General features: G+C 36.4%; 3 protein-coding genes across 3 annotated transcripts; 2 read left to right on the forward strand and 1 right to left on the reverse strand.

Annotated features, from left to right (window-relative positions):
* Positions 1 to 1,647: 1,647 nt before the first annotated feature.
* LOC106312364 lies at positions 1,648 to 3,965 on the forward strand. The gene is made up of 3 exons (XM_013749861.1): positions 1,648 to 3,435; positions 3,514 to 3,639; positions 3,721 to 3,965. The coding sequence occupies exons 1-3, from the start codon at positions 2,125 to 2,127 to the stop codon at positions 3,772 to 3,774; spliced, it is 1,491 nt and encodes a 496-aa protein (XP_013605315.1). The 5' UTR covers positions 1,648 to 2,124; the 3' UTR covers positions 3,775 to 3,965.
* Positions 3,966 to 4,387: 422 nt separating this feature from the next.
* Positions 4,388 to 5,880, reverse strand: LOC106309875 (E3 ubiquitin-protein ligase RMA2-like). The gene is made up of 2 exons (XM_013747017.1): positions 5,676 to 5,880; positions 4,388 to 5,136 (listed from the first exon to the last, which is right to left on the reverse strand). Exon 2 carries the CDS (start codon positions 5,130 to 5,132, stop codon positions 4,551 to 4,553), a length of 582 nt encoding a protein of 193 aa, XP_013602471.1. The 5' UTR covers positions 5,133 to 5,136; positions 5,676 to 5,880; the 3' UTR covers positions 4,388 to 4,550.
* A 3,116-nt stretch (positions 5,881 to 8,996) lies between these two features.
* LOC106308814 lies at positions 8,997 to 9,467 on the forward strand. Its single transcript, XM_013745933.1, has one exon. It carries the CDS (start codon positions 8,997 to 8,999, stop codon positions 9,465 to 9,467), a length of 471 nt encoding a protein of 156 aa, XP_013601387.1.
* The last annotated feature ends 3,399 nt before the right edge of the window (positions 9,468 to 12,866 follow it).

Raw genomic sequence — 12,866 nt, forward strand, 5'->3', positions numbered from 1 at the left:
TCAAACTAATTTTACACAAACCTTTATTTTACAGCTTAAAAGAAACCCCAACAACCCAAACAATCAAAACACCAAAAACTTGAATTCCAAAAAAAGACGAATCATTAATGATCACCTCTCGTTTTTGTCTAATCTTAGAAAGAAAATTCAAAACAAATATACCAAACCAATCACCTCAACTAAAACTCAACGACACATACATCGAGTCAGCTAAACAAATACAAACTACATGGCCAGCTATTTAACAATTTACAAACTTACTTTCGCAACGAAGAAGATGAAGACGACAACCAAAATCAGTGAAATTACCTAAACAAAAAAGCAGAGTAAGTTATGAACTCTGATAAATACAACTAACAATGATTTTTGTTTACATATTACCCATCAAATAAAAAGATAAACAAACATAGCCACAACAGGAGATACAAGAGACAAGCCCGACAAACACAATGGCGGAAACAAGAGCTCCACATGCTCCCTCCTCTTGTCTTATAAAAATAGCTTACATGCCCAATGTCAACAGACCAATGCTATTATCTTCTTATGAGAAATACATAAATTCGTTTAAAACTCATTAAAACCCAAATACTCAGAACTGTCACTCATTTTATTGTTATTTCTACAAGTCTTCTTGTATTTGTTTTAAAGGTCCGGTAAGAACAACAAGTTTAAAAATAAAATAAAAATATATAACAAACATAATACACACAACTTACACAACTAAACTAGAGAAAAAATATCCAAAAACAAAAGGTACTCTCAACAACTTTAATATAATTTATGTACTCTCAATAGTACAAGAAACAAATTAAAAAGACAAACAAACAATAAGTCTCAGTGACACAGCATACAACAACACATACTATATCAATCACATTACTATCACAGTTTAGTCCTTCATAAGTGGAGAACAATGCATACACAGTTCATCATCACAACTCTAACCCTATAATAATAATAAAAAATTGAAAAATAACTCAAAACGAAAAATTCACAACTACAATAACCCTAGCAAATATTGAGATGAAATAAGAACTCTGTCCACGACTCCGCGCTTACGTGGAGACAATGCCTCTAGTTTAAATAACTTCATGGTTTAGTCTCCTTATATGATTAAAATAAATAAACATAGATCATCTATATTTGAAAGAAAAAGGATTAGAAAAGTGGAAAACAAGATTTACATGTATTACTCTTCATATAATAAACAAGAGTTTGAATCTCGTTATATGATTAAAAATAAACAGAGAATAAATCTATATTTGAAAGAACAATTACCAGAATATGATAAACTCTACACGCCTAAACAATTGCGTACGTTAGTTTCCAGACAAGAAGTGGGGGTAGAATGTCAAGGTAATAAAAGTTAAGGTGGCCAATGTCGAAGAAATGGAAAGATGAGCACTCGAATTTAAAAAGCGACTAATAAATTAGTTAATTTAATCATTAATTAAATGGTGAAGCCTTATCCATCCATTCGGGGGACGAGCATCTCTTTCTTTCTAAAAAAAATTCGAATCTCCACACCTAAAATAAAACTTACGACTCCATCTCAACCGTTCAGTACCTCACCATCTCAAATCCGACGGTTAAAAATCCGAGGCTTCACCATCTCCCCGTGAATAATTAAATACAAGAATAAAATTTCAGGCTTCAATTTTCTTCGGTTAACTTGTTCATCTTTCTTCTTCCTCAACCATCGCTCTGAAAGCAGTTTTCTCTGTCGTTTCTTCTCCGCTTCTCCTGCCAATTCTGAACCCTGAGAGAGAGAGAGAGAGAGAGAGAGAGTTTTTGGTTCGCGAGCTCCGCGTGATAATGTTGGCGATGGACTCGAGATCATCTCTCCATCTTCATCGCTCCTCCCCTCGCGTTGACCTAATTTCCGGTGTGAGAATGAAACGATTCCCTGCTCCGAGTACGCCTCGAATATGTGGAAATAGATTCTGTTGATTCTGCTCTTACTCTACTTGTTTAAATCACTCTGCATCTGAATTTCGAGATCCGATCGTATCCGTGAAGAAAAATTGTTGTGTGTTCTCGAAGGTTCTAGTCGAATCCTGGCTCCTTAGGGTTGTGGATTTTTAGGGTTTTTTTGTTGTTGTTTGTTTCTGCTGAGTCTTTATAATGTCTGAGAAGAAAGAATTAGGGTTGCAGAAGACTGTTGTCAGTTTGAAAGAGCAGTTAGCGAGAACTACTCTGAGGAACTTGAGGGCGCAAGGTCACACGTATATCGAGTTACGTGAGGATGGGAAGAGATTCGTCTTCTTCTGCACTTTGTGCCTCGCTCCTTGCTATAGTGATACTATCCTGCTTGGACATTTGAACGGTAACCTTCACAAGGAGAGGTTCTCGTGTGCTAAGATCACGCTCCTTGGTGAAAACCCGTGGCCTTTCAATGACGGTGTGCTTTTCTTCGATAGTTCAACGGAGGAAGAAGAGGAGAAATGTTTGATCTCTGGTGGTGAAGCTGGTCCGTTGCAGCGTTGCTGCAGTGATGATGGTGATAGGTTTGCTATTGTTGCTTATGATGAGAACAGAATGAGCCGAGATTATCAACCTGCTGCAGATGATCTTTTGATCTCTGGTTTGCTGATCAAGGAGAGAACTCTTGATGTGGAAGCTAAGTTTATTGGCTTTGGTCGTATTGCTGCTAGGTTGTTTGAAACCAAAGGACGCACTACTTGGATTGATAAGTTATGGTGCGAGTGGTTAGGAAACGACGGTCCTTCCGATGAGGAGAAGGCTTCTGTTCCAGAGCATGACTTTGCTATTGTCACGTTCTCTTACTTCTACAATTTGGGTAGGTTGGGTTTGCTCGACCATCCGAGCCATCTTCTCACATCAGAATCAGGGAACGGTGAAGATAATGGCAGGAAGAGAAAGAAGTCGTTTTCGGATCCAGAGGACACCAGTGACTCTCTGTGTAGTCAGGATGACTCCTCTGAGGAGGTTTCTTCAGCTCGTGGTTCAAGAGCTCTGCTAGCTGATTACGATGATCATCTCGTCAACAGAAGAGTCATCAAGAACAGAACGGTAAGACGGGAGCTAAGGAAGCAACAGAGGATATTCTCTGAAAGGATATGCGAAGTCTGTAAGCAGAAGATGCTTCCGGGGAAAGACGCGGCTACGATACTAAACACCAAAACGGGAAAGCTTGTGTGCGGCAGCAGAAACGTCCTTGGTGCGTTCCACCTATTTCACGTGTCTTGTGTAGTGCACTGGTTTCTCTTCTGTGAGAGTGAAATAATTGGGAACAAGATGGTGAGTGGGAAAGGAAAAAAGAGATGCACAAAGCATCAGAGTGGTGTGAAGTGGAATGGGTTGGTAAGTGATGTGAGCTGGCAAATATTCTCAGTGTTCTGTCCTGAATGTCAAGGCACTGGGATAAACATTGAAGGAGATGTGATCGAGAGAGACACGTTTCCGCTTTCTCAGGTACCTAGGTGATTCACTTACTCGTTAACTCAACGGAGTGAATTCTAACATATGTATTATATGTATGGGATATGGTAGACTTGGAGATTTGGTGTGAAAGTGAGTGAAGGTAGAAAAGCATGGGTGAAAAACCCGGAGAAGTTGGAGAATTGCTCAACGGGTTTTCATTTTCCGCAACAGAATGAAGAACCAGTCAAGGGTCAGGTAATACTAATTACAGATATACTTTTTGATTGTGTTGTAATAACTTTGTGGTAAATGATAAGACAAAAATGTGGAATGCAGGAGGAGAGAGTGCAGAACATGAAGCTAGTTCGATTCTACAGGGTGGAGTTGTAATGTAGGAGAAACAACAAGCTGAGATTCTCTTAATTTGATGTGTGTTTGTGTGTGTAAATAAGAAGGTCTTGGTCTTGCATTTTACAGGTCTCTCTGTAAATCCTATTACTTTTGATACTATCTGAACCCTTTTGAGGCCTAATTCACTTTTCATATTGTGTTATCAGCAATATAAAAAACTTAAAGTCGAACTCTTAAAATCTATTATCGATATAGGCAAATTAGATTACAACTTTTGAAGCTAAAAGAATGGATCCCTTGAATGAGGAGGGGGGTTGTCTCAAGCGGACCGATAGGCCATAGATCATGTCAGGTTGCTATATGCTTTTAATGAAACCGCTAACTCCAATTCGGTCACGGTACCATTTTGTTTACAACATTTTTAATGTATTAAGAAAGACCCGTACCAAGACCATTAATGTTTCGACTTCTTGGATCTAACACCGTCTTGTTCACCGTTATCAATCAAACGTAGCCACGCAGGGCCCTTGTTTTATTTGGAAGGAAAGAAATATCGTTATCCGACGTTAGCAACACCGTTTGCGTCGCATTCTAATGCCACTATCATCTTTTATTGGTGTACAAGATCGATTGAGTCAAAGATAAGCCTACGTTTACCCATCATCACATATTATTACAAGTAGCTCAAAATATACAACAGCCAATTTGGTGCCGTTTCTTGATTTTTGACTTTATTTTATTCTCATCATATACCATTTCAACATGCAACACTCTTACACACATACACATACAAACTCATTCGACTTAACTTATATCTAGAAGAGAAGTAAACACATAAACATAAAGCAAAGGAGGAACAAGTAGACTCTGCTTAGAGACTCCTCCGCCTGCATTGTCCTCGGCCTTAACCGGAGATTTGTGTCACGGTCTGTCCGGTACGGTGACACGTTGCTCGATGACTCACCAAATAGTCTCCGGCATACCGCACCCATCACCGGATCAGGCATTCTAGACATGTTCCTTTGACTACTCACACCTTCGTCTACACGTTGACCGACTCCTCTTACGTCATAAACCGGACCGGATGGTCTCTTCGGTAAGGTTAAACCGGACTGGGGAGTTTTCTGTCCCCTGCCGTAGATAGGGACAAGAGTAGCCTCGGAGACATCGGATTTGCAGACCGGACATTTTGGAGATTCATCCTTATCGTACTGATCTACGCGTTGTCTTGATGTATTGGAGGAATAAGTCCACTTGTAAATGCAAGGCCAACAAAACAAGTGGCCACAAAAGGTCACGACCGGGTCTCGAACCTGATCTAAACATATGTTGCAGTCGAAGTCTCCTCCGGAGTCAACCAACGCTGCTGGGCTGTCTTCTTGGTCCTTTATCTCCATTTTACTGAAACGTACAAGACAAGCTCATTCACTTGACTATTGTTTATAAGTAGATCATTATTACAAACTTAACAAAGTCATCTATACACCAATCATGATCTTGCTTTACTTTTAAAAAATTTAAAGAAAGAAAACGAGTGAAACAAAGACCAATCATGATCTTGCTCATTACGAAATTTTGAGAGAGAAAAGAAGAAAAACCATTTTTTAAAGAACAATTAAAAACAAGACTTGACCTAATCTCTTTAGGTTTCACGCTTTGCTCTGTTTCCATAATCTCGAATCACGTTATTATTCATAGACCATATACGGAAAAAAGAAAACTAAATAGCTAAAGAAATGGATCAAACAATCACAAGGAGTTTTTATTCGTATGGTCTAAAACCTACATAGTATATATAATCCAAGAGATTCATATCGTGCCTAGTTACTCAATAAACGGTGCAGATCTACTGATTATACACCTTTAGATGCACACATACAAACGCAAAGACATAAGATTTCTATGAAGACTTATGGTTTCAGAAGATAAAAGAGACGTACTTTTGAGAAGCTTGTTAGATATATATGGATCTCTTCTGTCTTAAGTACTACTCAACCTTTTGATTTGCTTGATGCGACAATGGCTAAAGAACAGAGGAGGGGAAGTATTTGGGTTTGGAGAGAGCAGAATGGATTAGAAGAATAATAGGTCGAGAGTGGTGCAGAAGCACGAGAGCCTATGTTATACACACATACACAATTTTTTTTTTAATTATAAAATTTATAAGGTGCAAAATTAAAAATCCGAATAGATTATGTTTTTATATAAGAAACGTCTACCTAATTAAAAATAAGTGTTGAAGCTCCTTAGTCCAAACCAAAGGTTCGCTTCTACATCCGGAGATCTGAGTTCAAACCCTAGAAAATGCAAATTATGCATATTATGGAGAAAAATGGTTACAAGAGGTATTCAGTGCAGAGCGTATCATCGAACATAGATTTCATAGGGCAGCTTAGAGTGACGCAGTCAGATGTGTATTCTCATCTGGTGGTAAAATTGTCGGCTGTAGAATCGTCTATGTAATATTTTTCAGCGTTGTAATATCATAATAAATCAGACGTTAAAAAAAAAAATTAAAAATAAGTTGATAAAGTAACAAAACGCCTTTTTATATCTTTTTCTTTTATAACTTACTAGCTAATACATTTATATTCGCAACTTATATTCTCTTTATTTCATAATATCACTTGTTTTAGTTAAAACATAAATATTAAAAATATTATTTTTATCAATAGTATCATAATATATATACACTAAATATAGCTCAAAATAAAAACTGTAAAATACAATTAGATGTACAACATACAAAAAGTATAACATTAGTTTCTTAAAATTATAATTTAATATATAAATTAAATATAACTTATCTGATTATAGAACAACTTTAATAGTATACAACATCTAATAAATATAAAATTAAATAGAAATGTAAACTAACTTATATTTTTATAAATGAAATACATTAACATATATTTAAAAAATTAAGATGTAATATTTTATTTTTATAGAATAATAAATATTCGCTTGATAGGACTATGTTAACGAAAAAACAGATATTGGAAATGCCACATGACATGACCTTACATGAAAAAATGATACATAGAATATTAGAAAGCACAAAATACACCCATGACTTTGGAAATGCCACCTGACATGACCCTTACATGAAAAAATGATACATAGAATATTAGAATTAGAATGCACAAAATGACAAAATATTCAGGAAAGATAAGAATTTGGCTCTGAAAAAGAAGATAAGAAGTTGGCAGTGTCTGTTTCTGGCAACACCATAGACACTCACCCAAGTATGACGACGTGGAACTACATGGCTGCACCGTTACACCATTATTTACCCTTTTAACAAAATTCCTACTGTGTTTTTTCACTTTCACTAGATTATTTAAAAAGTTCTCCTTATTATTATTTTTATTTTTTTGTAACATAAAGTTCTGCTTATTCACTACTTTACTTCTTTGTATTATTTCAGAATTTGTAACTAGTAGGTGTTGTCTTTGTATTATTTCAGAATTTGTAAATAGTAGGTGTTGAGTGGTGAGTTGAAAGCAGAAAAGGTGGTGAGTGAATAGCAATGGCAATTTGACAAGTTGCGTGATTAAACGGGAATTAGATAATAATAAGATTTCATAAAAGCCTTGATTGAAGGCCTTATCTATCAATAGTCATACAGTTTAGACTTTAAACCACACAAGAAGATTAGGCTACACGTCACCGAAGGTGTTCACCATACCATATTTGATTTCATATATACTAATTGTCAGTAAGCAACCCGAAACTCATTCCATGAAGTAATAAAGGAGTGCCTACAAATTCATATCTGTTGTGTCGTCACCATTATGCCTGAATCTTATGATGAAAAACAAAGTTCAGAGTCCTTGAAAAGCACTTCATACCAGAATGTTAAAAGCAGAGCAATCTCAATGCGAGGAATTGGTTCGAATCATTGACGTTTATGGGAACGCCTCAGGTCAACAACTGAATAAATCTAAATCTCTAGTTCTGTTCGGTTCTAAGGTCATAACGTCCACAAAAAATGCTCTGAAAAGATCACTTGGCATTACGAAAGAGGATGGAATGGGAATGTACTTGGGTATGCCTGAAAAGATTTGCGGATCGAAGAAACAAGTTTTCTCCTTCGTGCAAGAAAGGATGAACAACCATATAAACTCGTGGTCTGCAAAGCTTCTATCTAAAAGAGGGAAGAAAGTTCAAATCAAATCAGTCGCACAAGCTGTACCAACCTATGTCATGTCATGGTATCGACTGACTCAAGATAATTGTAAGAAACTATCCGCCGCAGTGACGCGTTTTTGATGGAGTACGAGTAATAATAACAGAGGACTTCATTGGGTAGCATGGGACAAAATTTGTGTTCCTTTGGAGGAAGGAGGTCTGGACTTCCGAGACTTTAACGACTTCAACCTAGCACTCTTAGCAAAACAAGTATGGCGACTGCTTATCTACCCAAAATCTCTACTAAGCCGAGTTCTAAAAGGGAGGTATTATCGACACTCCAACCCGTTAATTACAGGTAAAGCAGATAACCCCTCATATGGATGGAGTAGCTTAATGGCGTCTAGACAAATCCTGGACAAGGCACTTAAAAAGACTATTGGAACTGGAGAAAACACAAAAGTTTGGGAGGATGTCTGGATTCAGACGGAGCCAGCCAGACCTGCAATACCGAGAGAAGTTGTTGGTTATCCTGACTTGAAAGTTCACCACCTGATCGATCATGACCTCAAGGAATGGAATGTGGCTCTCGTGAATGAACTTATTGCAGAAGAAGATATTCCCCGCATTTTGGCGATGAGAATAAGCCGCACGGGTCGTCGAGATAGTTACATCTGGAAATATTCCAAGTCGGGTAGCTATACAGTACGAACATGATATAAGGTGGCAGTAGAACAGAGACGCAATTCCCAACCTATTGAGGTGACAGAACCGAGCACAAATGGCTTAAAGAAAGAAGTCTGGAAACTCAAAGCACCTCGGAAAATAAAACACTTCATTTGGAAATCTATCTCAGGATATATAGCCTCAGGAAGAAAGCTGAAAGAACGCCATTGCGGTCAGGATAGTACCTGCCAGAGATGCGGAGATGAACAAGAAACAGTGAATCACATTCTCTTCGAGTGCCCACCGGCAGCTCAGTGTTGGGTCTTGTCGGATATTCCTACCTCTCCGGGGCTTTTCCCGTGTTCCTCCTTATTTATCAATGTCAAAACGCTCCTAAAATACTCCAAAGAGTCCAATCAACTCGGCGTTTGTTCTTCAGTGTTCCCATGGATCATGTGGTATCAATGGAAGACAAGACACCTTTGGAAACCTTACAATTGACATGTCAAGAGGCGGAAGCTTGGAGGATGGCACAGATGGTGGAGACAACCTTTACGGCTGAAGAAAACAACCACGCAACAGCTCCTCACGTCACAGTCGAGTTGCCCTGGCTTTGGAGGTGTCAAGTCGACGCGTCATGGCTGGAGACTAGTGATGGAGTTGGAATGGGTTTTATTCTCTATGAGCAGGAAACAGAAGTACTAAGAGGACATGGCAAAAGATCACAGACAGATTCTCCACTTCACGCAGAGGCAGAAGGCTTATGTTGGGAGATGAAGGAGATAAGAAACCGAGGCCTGGCTCGGGTTTACTTTGAATCCGACTGCCAACAGCTAGTACACATTATCCAACAGAAGAAAGAATGGCCTGTACTAGAACCAGTATTGGACGACATCCAAGCTATTAAATCTTCTTTTGATGTTTTTTTCTCTTAAATATATCCCTCATTTTGCAAATGTCCGTGCGGATGGTCTTGTCAAAGACGCCCGATCACGAGTGCAGAGCTTTAGCTCCTTTGAGATCATGGATACACTAAGGTTAGCCGTTAAGGCTACCTTGTACGAACTCTTTTAAGTTTGGAATGAATCTTTTGATGCCAAAAAAAAAACAACTTGCTTTCTTTTCTGTTTTTGCAAAACTAAAAAACTTAGTCTCAATCAGTCAAATTTTCAAATATAACTACAAAAACTACTAAAGTTACATAAAAAAAACTAGAAAAACTACTATCTGTCCTAAATAAATATTTCTATTACAAGAAAAGGCTAAACGTTTTCTTTTGAGATTCTCTTAATAATTTCAAAGGCTAAATCTAAAAGGTAAAACTAAAATCTTCACAATCTCTCTGAATGTTTACACCGCTGGTATTGTTATACAAGGCTAGTAATATCACTGATAAAGTGAAGAACCAGTTGAGAAAATGCACTCCATCCCAACATGATCTCTCATATAGTTCACTTTAAACAATAATTATAACAAAAGTATTGGGTTATAGTTCGTATTGGGTTATAGTTCACTTTAAATACATTAATAGTATTTTACCAAAATTTTTTTTTTATAGTTGTGACTTGCATATATATATAAGGGGAATTTGCCAAAACTAACCCACAACTTGAGTTTAATCCTAAACCTATATTCAAACTTGAATCAAATGGAAAACTAACTTAAAAACCTTGTGAAATTACAGCTCAGCCCCTTGTTACCAAACAAAAAAACAGAAGCTATTTTTACGAATATAGCCCTAGTAAGTCGTCGGAGTCGTCTGAGATGTTGGAAGTCGTCTGGACGACTTCAAAGTAAGTCTTCTGGTGTAGCTGATCTTAAAAATAATTTATAATTTTTTTTAAAAATATTTTGATAAGCGAAAAATTAAAATCATGTAATTATAAACAATTTTAAGTGATATAAATTTAAATATAACAAAATTGAATTGTTTTCAACATAAATGAATGTAGGTAGTGAATCATGGTATTCTTTGGTCTAGGATTTAGCAACATATGTTGTAGTATTGTATGTATACTTAGGGTTAGATTTTGGAAAGCTTGAATGTTTTTTTGAAAATTTAATTTTTTACCTATACATGTGTATTTTTTTGTATATTAAACACTTTTGAAGTTTAATTTGATTTTATGAAGTGTTTAGTTAGTTAATTAAGTTTAGGGGTTATGTTTAGGGTCTAGACGACTTACATTTCAGTCGTCTGGTGAAGAAATTAAAACAGACGACTTACATGTAAGTCGTCCAAATATTCTCGCCTAAAATTAAAAAAAAATTATTTTTCCGCTTAAATAATTTAAACCACACAACTTAGTAAGTCGTCTGGGAAGTTTTCTATTTTAGTTTCCCACTAAAAATATTTTAATTTCCCGCTAAAAATATTAAAGTGTTCTGGACGACTTACAGTAAGTCGTCTAGGAAGTCGTCTGAATCAAAAATATTTAACCTAATTGGGTTTTTTTCTCCTTATATAAAGAAAAATTTACACATTCTCTCTCCTCCTCTCAAATGGCTGCAACAAAAATGTAATGTTCATCACTCTAAAACTCTTCAACCTCTCTCTAATCTCTTTGACTTGAAAACACCAAACTTTATTTGAATTTTTCAGTTTTGTCTCATGTCTTTCTTAATAATCTATCTTTTTTTGCAGGTTTTTAATGAGATGATACTCATCTTTCACTCATTTAAAGGTAGATCTATTAATTTTAGATATGTATTTTTGTGTGTTCAATAAAGGTAGATTTATCTAATCTTCCACACATTTTCTTTGTTTTTAAGTCATTTGAACGTTTTTAGATATGAAGGTTTTTCAGATCTGGATTTGATATGCAAGATTTTCAGATTTGGAAGTCTTCTGGGACGACTTACATGTTAGTCGTCTAAAATATAATGCACTAGAAGACTTCCAGGAAGTCTTCCAGACGACTTCCATTTCAGTCGTCTGGACTTCCATTTCAGTCGCCTGGACTTCCTGGAAGTCGTCTGGACTTCCTGGAAGTCTTCTGACGAAGTCTCCCTTTCATAATAGATCTGAGCGTTTTAGTAAGTTTTTATGTCTGATTTTTCTTCATTTGGTAACTTCTTGTTGTATAAAGTTCTTACTTTTTTCCCAAACTAAAACTCTTCAAACCTAGTCTAATCTCTTTCACTTGAAAACACCAAACTTTATATGAATTTTTCAGTTTTGTCTCATCTTTTTCTTACTAATCTATTCTTTTTACAGGTTTTTAATAAGATGGTATTCATCTTCCACTCATTTAAAGGTAGATCTATTAATTTTAGATATGTATTTTTGTGTGTTCTATAAAGGTAGATTTATCTAATCTTCCACTCATTTTTTTCTGTTTTAAGCCATTTGAACGTTTTTGGATATGCAGGTTTTTCAGATCTGGAAGACTTCTGGGACGACTTACCTGTTAGTCGTCTAAAATATAATGCACTAGACGACTTCCATTTCAGTAGTCTGGACTTCCTTTGTCTTTGTAGATGAATGATCTATAATAGTTTTGTTTGTGGTCTGTTTTGTGAATTGCATGTCTACTTTTTTAGTTGTGAATTTTTTGTAAAATCAGTAATAATGTTTCCCAAGATGTAATACATGTGCTAACATGGTGTTTACACATTTACAAATCAATGAAATAATAAACTTCAGTAGCCTTTTCTTACCAATAATAAACAAATCAATGAAATAATAAACTTCAGTAGCCCGTCTTCCGCTGATCCTCTCACCATTTCTTGCGCATATAACAATGCTCTGTATGAAGTGGTGTAATCAAGTGTCATGCCAAACATGTCTATCACTTGTAACATGAATAGGAGGAAGATCTGGAGCCATCTGTTGTACTGAGTAGGTTATCTCCACAAACTCTGTGTTCATGTCCAGGTTATAATTTTCTTGAGCCATTGCAACAAGATCGGCATGTGTCGAACCGTCACTCAAAAATAACATTCTCGCTCTTTTGAAATGATCAACCACAAAATTCCAACACCCATCTTTCAACAATCATTCTCCATACACTGCATGTAACTGACGCATCATCTGAAAAAGTCAAAATAAAACACATTAGCAAACTTAGAACAAAGAAAACGAACGTTTATTAAAGATCGAAGCGGACGACTTCAATCCAAGTACTCCTGACGACTAAACTATACGTCGTCTGGTCAACCCAGATGTTATTTTTGCAATTGACTTTGAAATCGGTTTTCTGAGACGACTGAAAGTTAAGTCGTCTGATTTTGTTTGGTTACAAAAAAATCTCCAAAGAACCTAGACTACTTACATTTCGGTCGTCATAGGTTAGTTTTGCATTTGACTGGATTATTTCAGAAGTTTGACTTTC

This window comes from Brassica oleracea, chromosome C8 (assembly GCF_000695525.1).
Source record: "Brassica oleracea var. oleracea cultivar TO1000 chromosome C8, BOL, whole genome shotgun sequence".
Classification (NCBI taxonomy): domain Eukaryota; kingdom Viridiplantae; phylum Streptophyta; class Magnoliopsida; order Brassicales; family Brassicaceae; genus Brassica; species Brassica oleracea.

Coding starts and splice junctions, on each gene's coding strand:
- LOC106312364 (XM_013749861.1), top strand. CDS start 2,125: ATGTCTGAGAAGAAAGAATTAGGGTTGCAGAAGACTGTTGTCAGTTTG. Junction 3,436..3,513: donor ACACGTTTCCGCTTTCTCAG/GTACCTAGGTGA, acceptor GGGATATGGTAG/ACTTGGAGATTTGGTGTGAA. Junction 3,640..3,720: donor AAGAACCAGTCAAGGGTCAG/GTAATACTAATT, acceptor TGTGGAATGCAG/GAGGAGAGAGTGCAGAACAT.
- LOC106309875 (XM_013747017.1), bottom strand. CDS start 5,132: ATGGAGATAAAGGACCAAGAAGACAGCCCAGCAGCGTTGGTTGACTCC.
- LOC106308814 (XM_013745933.1), top strand. CDS start 8,997: ATGGAAGACAAGACACCTTTGGAAACCTTACAATTGACATGTCAAGAG.